Raw genomic sequence first — 21,290 nt, 5'->3', positions numbered from 1 at the left:
TAAAAACATGTAGTGTGTTCCATTCATGGTACCCATGTTTTGATGCTACACAATCCAGCATTATTTTCAATTTTACTTCAATCGGGACCGTTTCATATGACACTAACAATAATTTCTCTTTATGACCAAAATGTGTTATATTGGGATATTGACTTACATGATTGCATAAAAGCTATTAACGTGGACATTTCACATGAGGCTACAGAGACAACCAGCACGGTGGAAGATCACGCTCACAGCTTAGGAGTTTGACAGGCAATTGTCAGTAAAAACTGATGACTTAAACTATAGTGTTATAATTATTGATTTTGACCAATTATTAAAAAAAACTCTCATAATAACTCTTCTTCCATGTGGCCCAGCCCTACTTTTATTAATTGATCATCACGAAGCAGCTCTGTCCAAACAGTAGATATAGTTTAAATATTCAGTAACCAATAACCAATAATAGTTATTCAACTGTGAATAAATCCTGACAGGATTACATCCTTCCAGAATGCTCTTACTTGGCATAGGCCTTCTCCAGCAGAGAGCTCCAGAACTCCCTCTTCTCGGCCGAGTGGACGAACATCAGTTTTCCGTCTTTAACCGGCAGCCGATCATCAATCACCACGTCCACCCACTCCCCATACTGCCAGAACTACAGAGACACAGGACACTCAAAGTCAAAGAGACAGACAGAGCAGACACGAGGTAGAGATTCTCTCTGCACTCTTTCTTAAAGCTTGAGTCCACCTTAAAGAGAATGTTTCTGGCACACTTTGGTTTTCTGTAGGCATCGTTCTTCCCAGAGCTGTCTTTGCAACTTAGAGCAAAACTAGCAACCTGATACCATTCAGTACTGACTTTCCGTCAGACCCCCAGACCTATTAAAGGTGCTGCGATTTCCTGGGGGGCAGGGTCCAAACTCTTTAGAATTGCTGTAATGTTTAATCAATCAACAACTCTTCTTTTGAGGTCTTCAAATACCTCCTTTGTTGGAGCCATGACACACTTCTACAAGCCTGTAGAGGCTGAACCTCCCAGATTAACTGCTGAATGTCATCACACTGATTTTAAAATCCTGATCCCAGAGGTTGGAGGTTAATTTCCTACCGTAAATAAATAAATAATTTTAATGGTTTGTCTTATTTGTTTAGTTGGGTTTTATCCAATTATTTGAAAATCTTTCTTTGGCCACAGTATCTAACCCATGAACACATTCATTAGCTCCAACCCAGTTCAGGTGAAGAGTTCAATATTTTCACTACAGGTCAAACTCAAACAAACACCACATCTGTGTTACCTGGAAGTGGAAGATTCCGGCGTAGTCACTACCAAAGCCCTGGTTGGTGGGAACGACTCTGGCCATCACATATTCATTCATGGTCAGGGAGGCAATGGCAGCCAACAGCCAGCAGTCACCTGCAGAGACAATATGATGTGAACTATATCAGCAATGGTCCCTGTTAGTCTGACATAGTCTGACATAATGACATAAGACTCTTTCAGGTCTATTTAGTCCACTGGTCTTTGTTCAAGTCCCCAAATAAATAACTGAAGTGTGGCTGCTGCACAGAATAAAGGTGACTGAGACTCCCCCCTCCCTTAGTTTTTACACTAAATGTGCAAATAAAAGCTTTATCAGATCATCTGGATGTGGGTGTTTATTCACTTCCTTTAAGACTGTGATATTTTTCAACTTTGAAAGATGAAGTTTTGAGCTTCAGGCTCAGACACAAGTCTCTGCTGGAGTCTGGGCCAAAATAAGCTGTCGGCACTAATACTTCAAACTGCTGTGATCGTCTGATGAGTTCGGCTCCATGCTAGAACAGGTGAAACACATGATTCCTGCAGAGAGCAAATCAGATTCTAAAGATCAGTCATGGGAGGTCTAACTCTGGACTAAATTCGTGCATCAAGCTATGTGTACGTGTGTAGAGAAAAAGATGTTCAGTGTTACACAACCACAGGCTCAGAATCTGTAGCTGTGGTTAAAGAAGGCACGACATGCTGCTGACTCACCAACCACAAAAATTACTGCCGTGTGTGTGTGTCTGTGAGAGGGTGTGTCCTCATTGGCTCATAACAGCTCATACTGTGACTACACCCACCTCTCTCTCTCTCTCTCTCTCTCTCTCTCTCTCTCTCTCTCTCTCTCTCTCTCTCTCTCTCTCTCTGATCTTTGAGTCTATGTGTCTCGCCCTTTAACAATAGCTGGCAGGCCTCTTCCTGTCCTACCACTTCCTGCTCACACGCAACGTCTACAGCAGGAGCATCGGCCACACTGTGCATCAGACTGGTGGAGATAATTCTGACAGAGGGAGGAGCTGATTCCTACAACAGGACCATGATCACGGATCCTAATCTCCTCCTAGATTCAGATGAGATATTCACCAGAAAACCTGTGTGTTACCAATGCTGTGTCTGTAGTCATTTTGTTATAGTGACACTGAATGTTGTCACATGTTAAAACGTCCCGCACAAGCTCCAAAATAAAAAGGCTTCTGTTCTTTGATCCTCAGATAAGTGCAGAGGAGCAAAACTTTGTTGGTCTCTACGTGAAGGACACAAGTCTTCAGGGACCTGTCTACACATGTGCAGCAGTTACCGTGAGACATTCAAAGTCAGAACACACTCACCCAGAGCTCCCTGGCAGATGTCGGTCCTGGTGGCCCCCCCCATGATGAACTCAGGGTTGGAGACAAGTTCCTGTGGGACGACACAGATCAGACTAAGACACTGACAAATTTACACATCGTAAGTGTGACATGTTGCTGCTGTGGGTTTAAAAGCAGCGGTTCAGGCATTGATTCTGGATGTCACCATCCTTACCTGAGTCACCTGACTCCACCTGATCTGCCACCTGTTTCCTTCACCAGCATCAGTGGACATGTCTCACTGCATTTCCTCCCTTTTCTGCACATTGTTGTGTGGGTGCTTTGTGTTTTGTGGAGAGAACCCTCCTGTTCCTGCTCAAAAGTTTTTGTACTCACTGCATTTTCCTCTGCGACTGTGTGTGCTCAGCCTGAAGTACAGGTTGTTTTTCTCAAAGCAGGGACTCTTTAAAAGTCCCTGAGGCTGTGAACTGTGCAACTTTTCATTAAAAATATCTGATTATTAACTAAGCGCCAACTTTTAAAACAGCTTGTTGACATCCCCTGATCCCCGGAGCCTCCATTATCTCATGTCAGCTGTCAGATACACGTAGATCCATCAGGTCCTAAAAATTCACAGCAGGTGTGGATCAGATCCACTGTCCAGATATAGTCCAGGCCTGTGCAGAGGAACCAAACTGTATCCATGGGTCGAAAGTAACTAAGTTAACTTACTCAAATCATGTTCTTCAGAACAATTTTAAAGTACTTTACTGAAGAATTTCTATGTTACTTTATACTGTCCCTTCACTGCATGTATCTGACAGCTTTAGTAACTCGGCAGATGTACCAGAGTACTTGCAAACTGTGGTATTATCACTTTTACCTTAGTAAAAATTATCGTAATTCCTGAGTTTTTAGTTTAGGTTTTCTTAACCTATTGTATTTCTGTAGCAGCACTGTTCAGTCTAAGGCACTTTAAGACACATTGTTTTAGTCAGATGTTTCTGTGACGCATGAATGTACTTACACCACCCCCACATATCTGACAGTGTGTGTTAGAGAGAACATGCAGAACCTGTGGGGACCAGCTTCACTGGGAGGACCAGAAACAACATAATGAGACAGTGTTTTCAGTTGTGTATAATGCGAGGAACTTAATAAATTAGAGTCCTCACGCCTACAGGATCTGACTTCTGTAATGTTTGTGCCTGTGAGAAGTAGTGTGTAGTGACTCATATCGTTGGAATTTAACGTCTCTGTGACTGAGGAAGAGTACTTAATAGGAGTTGTAGTACTCACAGAAGCATTAAAGTCTCTTTCTACAGTAAAAGTACCACACTGTAAAAATACTCATACATGTATTTGACATATACTGCCAAAAATGATGCATAGTATGTTGGATTAACATACTATACTAAGGTATTACTACATTAGCAGTATTTTACTGTATTGTGTTAAGTTCTAACTAGGTTATATACAGTACTAGCATGTATTGCAGGAAAATAACAGGAACATCAAAAGGAAATACTCTAGTAAGTTACAAATACAGTAAACCTCTGCATCTCTGTCTCACATCATGGATGTGACTTTTGTCTACACCAGAAATTAAGTAACACGGAAATGTAATGGGTAACTATTTGTCCTCCGACAGTTAATTTTCAGCTCCACTGTCTAATATTTACTGTAATAATACTACTGAAGTATTTAATGTTGGCACCTGTGTGACGTTCAGTTTGCTCTGACAATGTAGTGTTCCTCATCAATAAAGTATAATGCAGTATGTGCTACATTGTATGTATATTACACATGTATAAAAACTATGACTCATCATGAGAAAAGTATGAGGCTTATTCCTCTAAAGGAAACAGACCCTAAACAGCGGATTCTGACTCTCTGCCGATATACCTCTGATATACCGCTTACTCTAGTACTGAGCTGTACTGTACAGATGCAAATATTCCTTTTCAGATACTAATGTTACTCAATTACTCCCGTGAGGCACACAGTTACAGTGCATTAACTTGCATATATTTTCTGTTTAGTTACTTAGGTAACTTTGCAGACACTGGATCTGATGAAGTACTACAGTATGGCGTGTTACAGTGGACAGAGTAGCTGTCAGTACTTTAACTATACAAGTTTCACAGTTACTAGTCAGAAATCAGTTTTATGAAGTGCTTCTCTCCTTAAATCTGTACATGAATGAAACTGAACAAGACCTGAACGGTTCAGATTTAAGCAGAACCTTCTTAACGAGCCACATGTGGAACAAATCTGGACCAGACTGTTGTTAACAGCATCAGGTTCAGTAGTGGTTACGTACTTTTTATCAGTACGTTTCTTACTGTAGTACAGTGTGTACGCAGCAGTTGAACTGCACTGAAGTATTAAGAGTTGTAAAGTACTGTTTCCTGCTTCAGCTCGAGGTGTCTGCTGATCATTTCCGTGTTCCAGGTATAAACACACTCGACCTGAGTCTTGTGCCATCATTTACATTTACATTTAGTCATTTAGTATCAAGGCAGAGCAGATCAGGTATCGCCTCCGGTAATCTGTCAACAAACTAACCGCCAGCCCCACCCACCCACCCCTCTACAACCAGAACCAAAGACTAGTACCAGGCCCGGAGTCTTACCGAGGGTCTCTTCCACACGACTCCCCGGATCTTTGGGGAGTTCCGGCCCAGCTCCTTGAAGCCCAGGGACTCAGGCTCAGCGGGGAACATCGGGTCGCAGAAGAGCTGTCCGGAGGAGCGGCACTGAGCCCGTAGAGTCTCGAAGTCCTGGTTCAGGTAGAGATGCGCATTGGCGTTGGTGCCGAAGCCCGCGGCCAGGGCCCGTTTCTTGGCCAGAGTGTTCGCCACGCCGGACATGGTGCAGGAGAAGATCCGCAGACAGACTCAAGATTGTGGGGAAGATTCCACTGAGCTGGTTCTCTATCAGACCTCCGCCCTTGTCAGAGGAGGGGCCAGGTCTTTGCTGGAGCAGGAAATGAGAGCGCGCACAGGCGGCCAAAAGTGTGCGGACGGTGCTACACGCATCTTTTACCTTTTACTGGGACTCATTTTCACACTTCCTTAGGGTGTTATGGTTTAATACAGGAGCCAAAGTTCTGAAAGGAAAAGTTCAATATTTACTTCTGAATTGTGGTAAAAAGTAAAAGTAGCTTAAAACAGAAATACTCCAGTAAAGTGAGTAAAAGTACTTTAACTTCGTCATAAGCGCAGATATGTGTTAACATTGTATTTAATCATGATTCTGACGGTTTGACTACTGACCTCTGCACGTTTGTATGAACATCATCCCTCTGTTCTGTACTGTTTCTACTATGTGCTACGTCATTACTTATTGTTTACGTTTTATGACAGTTTATAAAAGTATAAAAAAACACATTATCACAGGAACATTATGTAAATATTCTTTCCCTTTGACCCTTAAAGTCACGTTTTTTGCCACTTTCTTAGTGCAGGTAGTGATTCTATCTCTTTTAGTCCATAAAACATCTCCACAATCACTGTGAATGTGTCTTTGGTGGCAAACATGGAAATTGTACAAAACTTAGCTTAAAAGAGATTTAACCTTAAACCTCATGTTACTAGTGTAGGGGCCCTGGTGGATCAGTGATACAGCATTGGGTTTGGATGCAGAAGGCTGCAGGTTTAAATCCCACCCCACCTGCTGCGGCCCAGAGCCTGGATAAAAATGGGAGGGTTGCGGCAGGAAGGGCATCCACCTTAAAAGCTCATGCCAAAGCAATGTGCGGAACATGTTTCGCTGTGGCAACACCCGAGGTGACAAGCCATTGATCTCATGTTATTATGTAGTAAAAATGACCACATACTTTTGGCTTCATAGACCATCTCAGATGTAAGCTCAGTTTTAGGCGTAGATCCCTGAAACTGGTTTTACCTGATCTTAAACCAACAGCAGCACAAACAGTGAGCGAAGGTTCATCACTCACCTGTGAAGGTAATAATTAACCAGTCCATCAAAAACTTGTTTGCTGAAAAGGATTTTCGACATTTTATAAACACAAAACAACAAAACGTTCAATATTTTAATTATGAGGAGCTGAGGAAGAAAACAAAGTGCAGCCCATTATTGAAACTGATTTTCACAGTAAGCAGGTGATAATGCAGAGCCTCCGGACTCACTTGGTCCACACCTGTGAGGACTGGTCCCTGTCTGTGGCCTGTGTGCACCCTGAGTGGTGTCTAAACGCTCGGCAGGTGAACAGTGTGGAGCCTCATACGGACACCAGGGGGAGACAGATGGACAGAAATAAAAGGGACATCTTTCCTTCTTCAAAGTGTCAATGGCAGGACAATAAACCCTGAGTCCAAAAAGTGTCTTTCCTTCTTCAAAGTGTCAATGGCAGGACAATAAACCCTGAGTCCTCCCTGACCCAGAAAAGGCAGCTTCCCCTTCGTCATGCACTGACGAAGGGGAAGCTGCCTTTTCTGACCCAATGTCCCCACGGGGTCAGTGAAGTTGTTTCAGTTGAAACTTTTACTGGTTTTTATCAACATGGTTCAGATGCCAGATGTTCTCTGGTCCAGTTGAGTGGACAAACAGTTCCCAGCTGCTGGTCCTTGTGTTTTTCATGTAGCAGAGAGTGTAAAGCCAAACTCAGGTGTATTTCAGGTGTTGGTGTGGAATGTCAACACCTTGCTGTGTTTATCTCAGTGTTTGCTCTATGAATAATTTCGATATTACACTGCTGCTTTACCTGGACCGAGGCTCCACCCTCTGACAACTGACCACCTTTATACCTGAAACACACCTCACAGCTCCACAGAACCTCAGCAGACCTGCAGACTTTCAGCAGCTAAAGCTTGGCTGAATCGTTTTTGATTAGTGGCAGGATCTAAGCAGACTTTCAGTAGACTCCGATCAGACTTCAGCAGGTCTCAGCAGAACATCCAGCAGACTTGCGCGATGGCAAACACAGCAGCCGAGCTGGCCAGGAGGAAGGCCCGGGAACAGCACGACATTGGCAGCCAATCCAATGCTGTACCCTTCAGCAAGCAAGACTTTGAGCAGCTTCGGAACAAGTGTTTGCAGACCGGCTCGCTGTTCTGTGACCCGACTTTTCCTGCAGGCTGGGACTCTCTGGGGTACAACCAGCTGGGACGCTACTCCTCCAAAACCATTGGAGTGGAGTGGAAACGCCCAAAGGTGAGCAGTTCTTTTTCCACTCATCATTTTCTAATTATTAATTTCATCTATAAATATTAAAAACTGAAGTAAGCTTGAGTGACGTGATGACCTCTTCTGTTTTCAGACCCACAGTCCAAAAGCCAAACACATTCAGAGACAGAGAAAAGCAGAAAACTGAAGGAACTGAACGATGTTTTCAGTTCCTTTATCTCAAGATTATCAAACGCATTCATTTCCATTCATGCTTGTGTGCAGTTGGTTTGTTATTTTATTGCTTTTATCTCCACTGATCTGACACAAGTTTATTTAAAGGGACAGAGTTTTGCTTATGGCAGAAGCATGCAAACTACTGCATTATTAGAGCTTATCTGATGAAATTAACTATCTGCTGACAGATATTCAGTTCAGACAGGAGGATCTGCTGATCCACGGTAAGAAAAACCCAGTCCAGTGTTTCCACAGGGACATTTCTGTAGAATGACCACTCCTGAAGCCATGACGCATCAAGAAGTTTCACAGGCACAAAATCCAAAACTTTACAATCAACCATTTTTTTCTGTATCAATTCAAATCAGGTTTTTTATTTACCCAGAGACACAAATGCCCTTAAAGGGACTTTTTAATCTGTATAACAGTGATGCCCTTGTCCCTTAGACCTGAGAAAGCTTCTTCTTCAGTGGTGTAACCTGGGATTGGTTAAATGTAGAGAACGTACTTGTTGTAAGTAAAGTGAAAATTAAGCAAATTAATTTACAGCGTGAAATGCACTGATCCAGAAAAATATCCCCATGTCGGTAAAACATCATGGAAACACATCCCAGCTGACTCAGTGTCACCTCATTAATATCCTCAATTTATCCTTACAAACTACTTTTTTATTAGTTCCTTTGTGTGCTTATTAATTAAAATAAACACAGGTCACCTGTAATCTGCAGATAGTTTGCTGTTCAGTCGGTGGCAAGTGTGATGGTTTCATCTGATAGTGTGTTACTATCAGGGCAGAAGAATGAGACAACGGAAGAAAGAACTCAAAAGCAGATACAAAGATCCTTTAATCGTCTGCTGTCTTGTCCAATTAGGAGCTGTGTTCTGACCCTCAGTTCATTGTGGATGGAGCAAACAGAACTGACATCTGTCAGGGAGCTTTGGGTGAGAACACACACAGTTTCTGTCATAATGCTGACACCCTGAACCTAAACCTGAGTCTACACTAAACTTTTAAACCAATCCTGAACCTTCAAACAACCCTGTCAAAAGGGGGCGATTGGACACAATGTCTCAGAAATGTCAGAAATGTCCTCACTACAGTGATCTAAACTGACCTCTGACAGATGTGATTATCTGTCCTGCTTTGTGTCAGGTGACTGCTGGCTGCTGGCTGCAATTGCCTCACTGACTCTGGACCCTCAGATTCTGAACAGAGTGGTACCTCCTGGACAAAGCTTCACGTCTCAGTACGCGGGAATCTTCCACTTCCAGGTCTCTGATCAAAGTAAAGCTAAAATAATTATTTATTTTCAGAACTCAGCATCAAGTTACTAGATTACCTCCTGTCAAAGCTAAAGAAAGCCTCTTGTTAATCACAGATCTCTAGTGTCCTCTATAGTGCCTTACTGAGTGTGTCCGCATTCACTATAAAAATGTATTTATTTACTGTCTATTATTTAGACTTTGCGTCAAGATGTTAAGTGTCTAAACCTGTTCATGTCACACTGAAAGGACCCACTTAAGTTCCCTGTTTAATTCAAGATCCAAGATTCAAGATTCGACAACTTTATTGATCATATAGGAAATCTGTGTTTCCTTGTTACAGTTGCTCTCAGTGTGAAAGTAGAAAGAAAGGAAAAGAACATCGACCAAACCAAGGCAATGAACAAATACATACTACTGATCAATAAGTAAGAAAAAAACACAACTAGAGGAGTAAAAATATATGAGATAAAAATAATAAATAAATGAATAGTAATTGTCCATTTGGGGATGAGTTGAACAGTTTAATGGCCACTGGGAGAAAGGATCTCCTGTGTTGTTCTGTGGACGACTTGACTGGGATCAGTCTTGGCCTGAAAGTGCTCCTCTGTACAACCAGCACACAGTGGAGTGGGTGGGAAGGATTGTCCAAGATTGTCCTCAGCCACTGGGGCTTCTATAGGGGTAGGAGGTGGATCAGGCAGAAGAGCTGTAGGCCTCTTTAACATTTGAGAACATCAGGTCCAGTGTCTTCTCTAACATGGTGTGACAATCCACATATTGTGTGAAGGGGTCGGTTGGTGAGGGTTGCATGATTAAAGTCAGCGGAGATCATAAAGAGGGCGTCAGGATCTCGGATCTGTAGTCTTGCTGTGTTCGAGTGTATGACGTCACATGCGCCGTCTGCGGAGGCAGAGCAAGGAATATAGACGGCGATCCCTATGGCGTGTGAGAACTCCACCCGTAGTTGATGTACATGACCAGTCAGGATCCTTCGATCCGCCCGCACTGTGCTGATACCGTCAACACTGATGCATGTCGGACATACTGTCCTGCAGACATGTCTCTGTGAAACACACTACTCTCTTCCTCCTTATTTGGACCGGGATGTTTAAAGTCTGAACGAAACTTAAATCCACGGTGCTGCAGCCTGATCAGCTGTTCCCGACTGTAAACAAATGAGCGGCTCCAGTTCCATACAGCTGGCGCTTGAGGCAGAATAAGTAAAAAAAAAGATACAAAGATAAAAACTCCCTCCAACCGCTTGATCAGAGGAGGGGAAGCTTTACACAGAAAACTGGATACTTTACTATACTAAAATACTACACTAAAATATGAAAAAATGAATAAAGTAAACAAAAAAGAGAGCAACTGCAACAGGCTACGGCCTGCCCTTAGCCTGCGCAGATCAGCTGTTAAATGTGCACATCCCGGGGTCTCCGGGTCTAACCCGCAAACAAAGATGGCGGCCAGTCACAAAAACTTTACATTGGTGACATCACAAAAGTAGAACTCGATTATCGAGGTTATTGAAAAGATTTATAAATATCACAAAATTCATTATAGAGAGAGGCTGTCTGGAGTATTTCTGTGCAGAGTTTGCATGTTTGCATTTTTCTTAGTCCAAAGACCTGTGGATCTCCAGAGGAAGTGACTTCATGTTTCCTGGTCCTGCAGGTGTGGCAGTACGGGCAATGGGTGGATGTGGTGGTGGACGACCTGCTGCCCACCAAAGACGGAAAGCTGCTCTTTGTCCACTCAGCAGAGGGTGGAGAGTTCTGGAGCGCACTGCTGGAGAAGGCCTACGCCAAGTAAGAGAACATGTTGATCTGATTCAAATTTGTCGTTCAGAAATATCATGAACATCATGATAAAACTCATTCATTCATCTAATAAAAAGTAATGATCTGGGACTATCTACACTGAGACGTTCATGGTAAAAACTTATTTTCTATAAAAATCAAGAAAATTCATCCCTAACCCTCCAAAAAGTTTTTCATAAAAGACCCACTTGCTAGTTTTTGTTCTGGGATTTTTAACTTTACAACACTGTCTTGAACTCTATGCTTCTTACTACATCTGCTAACAAGCAGTTTTCAGTAGGTAGAGAATAAGAAGTGCAGGAAATTTACAGTTTAACTCAAATTTCCTGTTAACGCACACTCTTCTACTCCTTTGTGACTTTGGAGGCAGCTTATACACTATCTTAAACTAATCTAAAGCCATTCACACACAAAGGTTGTGGTAACATGGTCCAATAAACTTTAGAAGAAAAGTGACTGAAGGAGCTGGGAATCGAACTAACAACTGTGGGATTGGTGGATCGCCACTTTACCTCCTGTTCCACAGTCGCCCCATCAAATGGTTTAAATCTAAGAACACAGCATCAACTCTGACCCCTTTATTGAGCTTTTTATTTGCTCTGTGATGTGTAAAGTTGCTGCTTTAGTAGAATAATGTGATTTAAATCCAAACTGCAAAGGGTGTAAACCCAATTTAGTGTAGTTAAGATAAGTTGTCAATGTGTATTTATTGGCTTCAGGTCTCCAGATTTAAATGTGTCTGGTTGTGTGTTGGAGGGAATTAACAGGTGGGTGGAGTGTCCTCAGTAAACACTGGGTGTTGACCAGCCTGGAAATCAAACAGAGCAGGAGATAGCAGCTGCTGAGTCAGTGCTTTATCTGAAATAGGTAAAATGGTAACACCTGGGGCTTGTTTTATGCCACTATCTCAGGACTTAGAAAGCCTTTCCAGCCTTTCAGAAATCATGGAGCTGACTTGATTTCACTTGGTGGCAATCACTATGGTAACTTCTGCTGCAGACCAGGTGACCTTCATCTGTTTTGATCAGATCAACAACCCAAACACTGACCAATCAGATCTCTGAAGGGACAAAAGTCCATCATGTGCTGAACAATGAAGCTTCCTGTTCTGCCACTGCAGCTCAGATTAGAAAACAGAGATCACTGCTCTGTTATTAGGAAAATAACCCAACACAGCAGTGAGACCAGCTGTCAGACATTTTTATTATGGACATAACATACTGAGAATTGTTTAGTGCACATGTGCCTGCACATGATGCATCTGATATAACCATTTACCTGGAACTCTTTTCTCAATGCGAATGGCTCATATTCTTAAAGATGAAAGGGATTATCTTTTTATCTGACATCACATCCCATCACAATCCATGTTCATATATTCGAAAATGTTTGCACAAAAAAGATCCACATTTTGAGACTGTGATAAAAATAAAGAAAACTGGCTGTGGCTGTTACAGGTGACCAGTGGAGCCAAAAAATAATAAATGCAAATTAGTTGTTTAGAGACTAGAAACGAATAAGGTTAAAACAATAAGTGCAGAAATCAATTTACTAATGTATTTATTATTTTTCAAGATACCTTAGTAATGACTGATTTACATACAGTTGTATTAGATGTAGTGATAAAGAACCTCACCAGTGACATACTGACCTAATTCACCTTAAATATCCTATTTAACTGAACAGTCAACAAAGTCACACATAAAATGGACCTTCATTTCTCAACAAGAAGCAACAGAGAACGGGCGGCTTAACTTCCGGTGTAAGTCATTACACAGAAACAATGTAAGAATATAAAAACTGGAGTTTTTGTAGCAAAACTGAATATTCTTGTTCAGTGCAAAAAAAGAAAAATCTGAGATGCAATCTGTGTACAGGAGAGAGAGAGATATAGATAAGTGATATAAGTGGTGTTATTCTTTACACTAAGTCATTAAACTGGGTCTAATTACATTTATCAGGCATGAAGGTTTATCGTTGTAACTATACAAATACATTAGTTTTATTCATCAACAAAGAAGTTGAAAACAATAATGCATTGTTAATGTGTCACTGCATCACACTGTGGAGAGTGGAAATAAAGTCAGCTGTTCTCAAAGTACCTCTGGTTTTTGTAAAAAAGATCTATAATCTACATCAATCTATTACCCCAGTGCATGGTGGGATGGTTTCTGACACTCCTGCAAACACATGATCCACTCTTCTGATCGACTCTTCTGGCCTTTTTAAAAGGCACAAAGTCAAGATAATTTAATTCAGGATTAATAAATTAGCCCCGAAACTGTTTTCAAAGTTTTTAAAGAGCTAGAAAGGCCCCAGATGATGACCATCATCCTGATACCATTGGCTGAAGCCAAATAAACTTCAATAGGGAAAAGGTTTCCATAAAAGGAGAAAAGGGCTGGGGGCTGGGGGCATGGAGACTTGATACTCTGTCAATGCACTTCTCTCTTGCAAGCTAATAAAACCCTAAAAGATGTCCTGGATGTTGAAGCTTCCTTACTGATTACACTGGGGGTGTCTAAGACCAGATATTGTCTATTGTTGCCATGACAATTAATCCAGAGTAAAAATTCATGTTGTTCCAGTTGTCAGCAGTTGTCTTAGCTCCTGTAAAAGAAATGTTTGTCTCATCCTTCAGGGTCAACAGCTCGTACGAGGCTCTGACCGGAGGATCCAGCATCGAGGGCTTTGAGGACTTCACCGGAGGAATCTCTGAGAGCTACGAACTAAAGAAGTCTCCTCCATTCCTCTTCAATATAATGAGGAAAGCCCTGCAGCTCGGCTCGCTGCTTGGCTGCTCCATCGACGTAAACGTTTAAAAGTCTCTAACGAGATGATATGATCCCTGTGTGTGATCAGGTAGAAAGCAGTAGAGACAGCTGACACCTTAACCAGGAGCATTGTGTCACGTTTTTAGCTCGTTTCTCCTCATTTATTTTAGTTCAAACTGCTCCTATATCTCCTTATCTAACTTAGCTAATTTATTTTGTTAGCTTATTTAGCTCTGACAAATGAACTATTTAACTTAACTCTACTAAACTCAGCTCACTTGACTTATTCAGTTTATAAGTTCATAAATTTGTCCAGTAAACTTCCTTGGCTTATTAGGTCACCGATTTCCCTAACTCGATACCGATAACCGATAATCCTAGCTCATTAGCTCAGTTAGCAGATTTAGCTCATTTACTGTAACTATTAGGTTAAATCAGTTAGCCTCTGGACGACAGTCTGAACAGGTTTTATAAGGCAAAACAAACTAAATTTAGTCATTAATCTGCTGGGTTTCCCTGATAGATCGGCAGCTCGGCAGAGACGGAGGCCGTCACCAGGCAGAAGCTGGTCAAAGGTCACGCCTACTCGATAACTGCAGTAGAGCAAGTGAGGCATTCTGGGAAATAAGCAGGAGGACAATCTGGAATTAATCCAGTTTTTAGGTAGTTTGGAGTTCTGACATTGAAATGTGGGGTTTTGTAATGCAGGTCCACTACCTGGGTTCTCCAGTGGACCTGGTGAGGATCAGGAACCCCTGGGGTCAGGTGGAGTGGACTGGAGCCTGGAGTGACAAGTGAGTGCAGCTCATTAGATCCCTCATTCACAAAGGTCTTCTTTAACCACAGACTTTGTTCAGACCTTTTGATATATGTAACATTAACCTGGTATGTTTAGTAGTCCTCATTCCTGATCAGTGTTCATCAGAAATTAATGGGTCGATTTACCCAAATTAAAATTAGTCTAATTTTCCTAAAATGGAGATAGTTCGTCTTGTAATTATCCAGGTTTTAAAATCTCTGTTGTTAAAATGTTTGCTGCCACCTGCTTGAAGTGGAGCAAAAAGTGATATGCCACTGTTCATTACATCAGCTTTTGTATGGTAATAAGTGGATTTATTCTGCAAATTCACCACTTCCACAAGGTTCAGTCTGATGCAAACAATCATGAAGTGACTTGGGATTGATTTTACTCCTTCATTATTAAATCCTGAACACTTTGGGCTTGCATTTAAGTATTGCTGCCTTACCGAGCTCCTGGCAGGGAAGCGACTGTTGTTGAAAAGTCAGAGGAGGTTGTAGATGCTGACAGTGCTCCACTCGTCTCTGGGTGCAGAGACAGTAGATGAGGACTCTGATTCGTTTTTTTCGCTGAGTAGTAAAGTACTGCTTTTTGCAAAGTCTGTAAACAGTTTTATCTTTGCTGGTAATTTTGCAGTCTTCAGTGAAAAATATGTTCACAATATCAGTTGATTAGCACGGCTTTGTAATCAAACAAGTTTGATCCAGTCTGTGGTTTAGAGGAATCCTTAAGAATTTTATTCAATATTCAGTGTGTATAGTGTGTCTGTGATCATTGTACTTTTACTGTTTGTCAGTTCGAGGGAATGGGACACAATTGATCCAGCAGAGAAGAAGAAGCTGGACTACTCTGCAGATGATGGAGAGTTCTGGTGGGTGACAGTCATGTCTCGTGGTCTCCATGTTACATACACAGTGTATTGGAGGATTGTGTGAAGTGCTGAGCCACAGGCTGTGGATTTAGCTTCTGCTGGTGCAACGTTCCACTGCAGACCTTGTCTTCCCGTCCTCTCTTCTGACTACAGGATGTCCTACACTGATTTTGTGAGTCAGTATTCCCGCATGGATATCTGCAACCTGACACCTGACACTCTGAGCAGTGACGAGTTCGGATGCTGGAACTGTGCTGAGTTCGAAGGCGACTGGAAGGTCGGCTCTACGGCCGGAGGCTGCAGGAACTACCCAGGTGGGACATTTTCTCACCTTTCGGCTTCTCTTTAATCATCTTTATGTTTCTGTTGATTCACTATTGAAAATTCAACCAAACCCATGAATGTTCAGCTTATTTAGGACTTTCCTATTAAAATCAACAGTTGGATCAGGTCTCAGGCCGTAATATTTTGAACAAATGTTAAAAATCTAAAATAAAAAGCCATGGAACCGATCTGTCTTCTCTCTGCAGCAACATTCTGCTCCAACCCTCAGTTCTTCATCAGGCTGGAGCACTTGGATGACGACCCCCATGATGGCGAGGATGGCTGCACTGTCCTGATTGGTCTAATGCAAAAAGACACTCGCAGGGAGAGACGCTTTGGACGTGACCTCAACACCATCGGATTCGCCATCTATCAGGTAAAACAGGAACAAAGAGACATGGTTCAGAGTCTATCATTGCAGTGGGACAATACAATAGTTTGATTGTTTGATTTTCCATCTTCAACATTAGTTTCTAAAGCAGTAATTTCTACAACATGCAGCAATTGTACAGTTTGCCTTCTTATGGAGCTTCTTAACTCACTGGTCCCTTTTTGTGTTTTTCCTCAGGTTCCTGATGAGGTGAGTACACAAGTTCAAATTCACAAGACATACTCATACAGTATTTCTTCAAACCTGAATGTTATCACATTTCTAAGGTCACAATAAATAAAGGGCCCAACCAAGTCTTCTTTTCATTTGTGACCACCGATGTATGTTGATCAACAAATCCGTCACTTTTAGACAGATTTTCTTTTCTTTCAGTTGGCACTGGTTTCATTTTTTAAATAATTACCTTGACAGATCCTTCAGTCTGTAATGGGATCTTTGTTGAAGTTGAGATTTTTTTCAGTCTTTTCAATTCTGTCTGACCCTCTTCCTCCTCTTCTGTGGTCAGTTAAAAGGTTGCACTAATGTCCACCTGGGACCAGATGTCCTGTTGAGGAGGAAAGCTGTGGCTAGCAGTCACACCTTCATCAACCTGAGGGAGGTGAGCGACCGCTTCAAGTTGCCGCCCGGAGAGTACGTTATCGTCCCCTCCACCTTCGAACCGCACCGCCAGGGAAGCTTCATCCTGAGGGTGTTCACCGAGAAGGAAGTCCACACCAGGTAGGGAGGGTCTGTCTTCTTATTAAGGGTATCTCTGTGGTGGATGTCCAGACCCTGTACATGACCATTGAGATGCACAGAGGGAATATTCCAATACTTAGTGTAGACGTTTCCAAGCTGCCAAGAGGATTTTATTTGGGAGTGGGGAACAAACTGGCTGGTTTGCTGTAAACATCTAAACTGTTCAGGTTCAGACAGAGGATAAAACTCCTTTTTTCTCATCATTTTAGTCCGATGGAGGAGGACATCAACGCTGACATCCCTGAGGTTTGTACATACCACATGTCTTTTTCTTTTAGTTTTATAAATGCGTGTGCAGTGCCTGCACCTCAGAGGTGTCACATCCATCCTGTGTTAACAAGATATGTCGTGGAAAAGGTTTTCTGCTCGAAATGTAATCTGGTCCCAAATGAAGCCCCAAATACCAACACACACAATAAGCTGATAAAACACAGTTGTGATCTTTCATGTCTTTAATAAACACATCCATCAAACGCACAAAATGATGGTGGACATGACAACACCAGGCTGGAGTCTATTCAATAAAACCAGCTCTCACAAAGCCTGTTATCCACAGTTGATTTGCATGTAGCCTGAAAGACAGTAATCTCAGTTTATCACGTTTATCAGTCTACAGTGAGACATGTTGTCGATAAGTGGAGGTGGTTTGGTGTCGTGGATACTTTCCATGGAGGCCCAGTAAAGCTCACTACATAGACACAACACATATGCAAAACACTAAACAGACATGGTGTCCACGACAGAACAGTGCACAGAAAGCCACTGCTCTGCCTGAAGTTCACCAAAGACCACCCTGACCCTCCTCAACATGGACAAATGTGGACATATGAAAAGGTAGAATAGTTTTTACAGCACTTTGTTGCACAGCACTCCTTGTGTTATTCTTTATACTGTTTAGTACATGTAAATTAATTGGGGGAGTGGTTATGATGTGGTGGTTGTGTTTGCATATGTTTATAGTTTTAAATGTTTCATTTTAATAATTTAATCAACAAACTAAAATCATGAATTGACCATCACTTGAACTCCCATCACTCCTATTTGCGACTTTGGTGAAGATCAGATCATATTTCATTATCAGTTTATGCTGAAAAATGCACAGAGATTTTAGGCATCTATTAAATGAAACCTATTTCTTCATTTTGATGAATTAATATAACAACATTATGTTATTTATACTTATTTATACTTATACTGCGTCTTGGACAGAGTGGCAGGAACAAGGCAAAGTTCAGTGTGAGTTGACAAAGTAGTGAAGTGTATCATATCGTACAGTAAGGTGCATAACCTGTATTTTATATATTGTATCATGTGTTGTGTATTGACATGTTGTATGTTGTCAAATCATGTAATGTTGCGTCATATCGTATAATGTATTCTGTTGCATTTTGTGTCGTACTGAACCAACAACACAGAAATGATCACTTTTGCCTTAATGTCTCATGTTTTGACAAATGTCTTTCTCTGCAGCCCAATGCTGTGCAAAACAACATGGACCCTCACTTCAAACATCTCTTTGTCCAGATCGCTGGAAACGTAAGGAAATGTTTCCCTCTTAGATTACATTTTTTTTCTACCTGACAAGAGCCAACATGTTTTATTTTTGTTTTGTTTCAACAGGACTCTGAGATTTCTGCCTTCGAGCTCCAACAGATTCTGGACAAAGTTGTTGCCCAGAGTAAGACAAGTTGAGCCTTCACATTATTACATGTTCAGAAACTGATAGTGAAGTGTTTCATCAAAGTGCAGTTTCTGAAGAAACTTTAGTTCAATTGCATGTGCTGACAGTAACACTTTATTTAATGTATCCAAGATTTTTCCTTCTCTCTAAACATTTTTAAATTAATATTAATATCAAATCTGAATCTTTTTTAACTGAGCTTTTGTTTTCCTGATCTAGTTTGTAGTTTCTAAACTTTCAATGGACTTCCCTCTCTGACTTAGTTCTGATCAATTTCTGCTCATGCAATCTTACTGTAACAGAAGTCACATGTTCCTTAGCTGCTAATTAATTCCAGGGTTTATAAGTTATTTGCATATTATCAGTATTGCAGTATTTGTGTGACTGCAGCAGGTGTGTTTCTCTGTTTGAGGATCTGACGTGAAAAGTGACGGCTTTAGTCTGCAGACCTGCCGCAACATCATCAGCCTGTTGGATGTATCTTTCAGACTACAGCAGCCGATCATCAGATGAAGAATCAGAAAAAGGATTTTAAGAAGTTTTGTCTAAAAGATAAAGATGAACTGAACCCTGCTGCTGCTGCTCCAAATATTTTCCCACAGACTTCCGACTGTATTTATCTGAGCTGTCAGTGTTTGTTCCTGTTGACCACCTTAAAAATAACACGTGAAACATTTAACAAGCGATACGACGCTTCAGTTTTCTTTAGAGGATTTCAGTTTGAAATTTAAATATAAAAATGTAAAATGAGGAATAAAAGTTTCAACTAAATGTTGGTGATCAAAATGGTTCGTACTGATGGAAATGAAACTTTAACTGGTGTTCAGATAGACGGCAGTGGGAAACTGGGTCTGATGGAGTTTCACTCTCTGTGGACAAGGATGCAGAGATATCTGGTGAGAACATCATGTAGTTACAGAGGATTCAGTGTCTTGTTCATGGACACAGAGGTCAGGCTCCACTGTTACCATGGCAACAGCTGACCTGTTAATGTTCTGTGTGACGTTCTTGGTCTGATTTAAGGAGGTCGTTGGCTAATCTAATATGTTAACACTGGATCTTAACAAGCACTTAATTATCAGAGTCTAAATTATGACAGGGCCAATATGAACATATAAAAATAACTTTTCTTCTTCTTGTGTTGTAGGAGGTATTTCAGAGTCACGACACAGACAAGTCCGGTACGATAAGCAGTCATGAGATGAGAGGCGCTCTAGCTGAAGCTGGTGAGATTTGTTTAGTGCTAAGAACAGATTCTGATGCACCATCTACCCGGAGGGTCCACAGGTTCTTTAACAAGTCCACTGGAAGGTTCCAGTGGTCTTCGCTTTACTTGATACATTGTGTTTGCAGGTTTCCAGGTGAACAGTGCTGTGGTCCAGGAAATCGTCGGTCAGTACGCAGACCCCAGATATGCCATCGACTTTGACAGCTTTGTTGGATGTTTGATCCGTCTGGAGCTGCTCTTCAGTGAGTATCCAGAACTAAATCTTAAGACCTAAATCAGGGCTTTCCACGTGAACAGAACTTAACTAATTAGTACACAGTATTTTTTCTTCCCAAATATTTCTTTATAATCATTCTTCTTTTAATAAAGTGGGTTTTTAACTTTTTTGAACAGAAATGTTCCAAGCTCTTGACCAGAAGAACCAGGGGATGATCACACTTGACCTGCAGCAGGTACAGTTCTGGTCCTGTAATGGTCTAACTGGTGCAGAACCAGTAACTCTCAGCAGAACCCACAAACCATCAACCTATCAAATTAAATTAGTATTTTTTTACAGTTACAAACTGAGTTATTCCAAAGTCAAAGATGTTTTTATTGATATTTGATATGAAATGTTCCCTTTTCTACATCTCCAATTACAGATTTAAAGTTAAGCTCTTTGTTTAGTCTCTTCTCATGGACATTTGCCTTAAACCATCAGAAGAAAACACATTAAACTGACTTCAGATTTGATTATCAGTGATAATCTCTTTGAGCAGCTGCTCAGTAACATGTTTTAGCTGACAACTCATTTTAACTACTGTGCATTTATTTTGTCATTTCATAGATTAGTTAATTATTCAATTTTCAGATTATCATTTAAATTATTGAGCTTTGTGATGCCTGAACTTAAGCTGCTGCTGAAAGACAGCCATCATCTTCATCATCATCACTGACTTCTTCTTCTCTTCCTGCAGTGGCTCTGCCTGGCCATGAATTAAGTGTGTGAGCAGTTTGTTGGATCATCAAGAGCAGAAATTGAGAAATTCAGCTTTAACTCAGCTCTGGGCAAATCAGAGCTCTTTAATAAATGATTTACAGTCGCTTCACACCGGGTTGTAAAGTTCCCATGTCCTGTTCAGCATGTTCTGGACCATATCTCCTCTAATCTGACCCACAAACAGAAATAAAGTGAAAAAGAAAAACTGTCTTTGGGTCTCACTTCTTTAATTTTTGTACATTCTTGTAACGTTTATTTAATTTGAATAAACTGCCCTTCTTGTTACTGACCCTCATACATCACTTTATAAAGGCGCCAACATGCAGTGGGGGAAGGTGGTGACTGGGGGAAGGAATGGGAAGGAAAACAAAAGGAATTCTCAGAGCAGCTCGTTAAATAAAAGAAGAACTGGTCGGGGTGATTTTCAGCGTGTTTATGCATGTTTGTAGAATTCAGCAAACAGGACTCCCCCTC

The 21,290-nt window shown here is 41.3% G+C and overlaps 2 protein-coding genes across 4 annotated transcripts in view; one reads left to right on the top strand and one right to left on the bottom strand.

Annotated features, from left to right (window-relative positions):
- LOC137123374 (calpain-1 catalytic subunit-like) overlaps positions 1-5,593 on the bottom strand; it is a 31,159-nt gene extending 25,566 nt beyond the window's left edge. Inside the window, exons 1-4 of one of the 3 annotated variants that reach the window (XM_067497018.1) lie at positions 5,215-5,544; positions 2,622-2,691; positions 1,286-1,404; positions 507-640 (exon numbers count right to left, since the gene is read on the bottom strand). In XM_067497018.1, the coding sequence (XP_067353119.1) occupies positions 507-640; positions 1,286-1,404; positions 2,622-2,691; positions 5,215-5,451 (560 nt within the window). In that variant the 5' untranslated portion in view covers positions 5,452-5,544. Of the gene's footprint in view, positions 1-506; positions 641-1,285; positions 1,405-2,621; positions 2,692-5,214 lie in introns of all 3 variants that reach the window. The other 2 variants (XM_067497019.1, XM_067497016.1) reach the window with 2 other exon arrangements.
- A 1,489-nt stretch (positions 5,594-7,082) lies between these two features.
- Positions 7,083-21,010, top strand: LOC137123378 (calpain-2 catalytic subunit-like). Its single transcript, XM_067497022.1, has 21 exons — positions 7,083-7,756; positions 8,818-8,887; positions 9,099-9,217; positions 10,886-11,019; positions 13,673-13,841; positions 14,329-14,412; positions 14,514-14,599; positions 15,401-15,475; positions 15,629-15,789; positions 16,006-16,175; positions 16,368-16,379; positions 16,696-16,907; positions 17,138-17,174; positions 18,399-18,464; positions 18,549-18,606; positions 19,022-19,086; positions 19,437-19,505; positions 19,757-19,835; positions 19,963-20,079; positions 20,231-20,289; positions 20,794-21,010. Exons 1-21 carry the CDS (start codon positions 7,517-7,519, stop codon positions 20,815-20,817), a joined length of 2,106 nt encoding a protein of 701 aa, XP_067353123.1. The 5' UTR covers positions 7,083-7,516; the 3' UTR covers positions 20,818-21,010.
- Positions 21,011-21,290: the final 280 nt, after the last annotated feature.

This window comes from Channa argus, chromosome 3 (genome assembly GCF_033026475.1).
Source record: "Channa argus isolate prfri chromosome 3, Channa argus male v1.0, whole genome shotgun sequence".
NCBI classification, from domain to species: Eukaryota; Metazoa; Chordata; class Actinopteri; order Anabantiformes; family Channidae; genus Channa; species Channa argus.
This window is presented reverse-complemented; position numbering and strand designations above follow the sequence as displayed.

Coding starts and splice junctions, on each gene's coding strand:
- LOC137123378 (XM_067497022.1), top strand. CDS start 7,517: ATGGCAAACACAGCAGCCGAGCTGGCCAGGAGGAAGGCCCGGGAACAG. Junction 9,218..10,885: donor CGGGAATCTTCCACTTCCAG/GTCTCTGATCAA, acceptor CTGGTCCTGCAG/GTGTGGCAGTACGGGCAATG. Junction 18,607..19,021: donor GGACAAAGTTGTTGCCCAGA/GTAAGACAAGTT, acceptor TCTCTGTTTGAG/GATCTGACGTGAAAAGTGAC.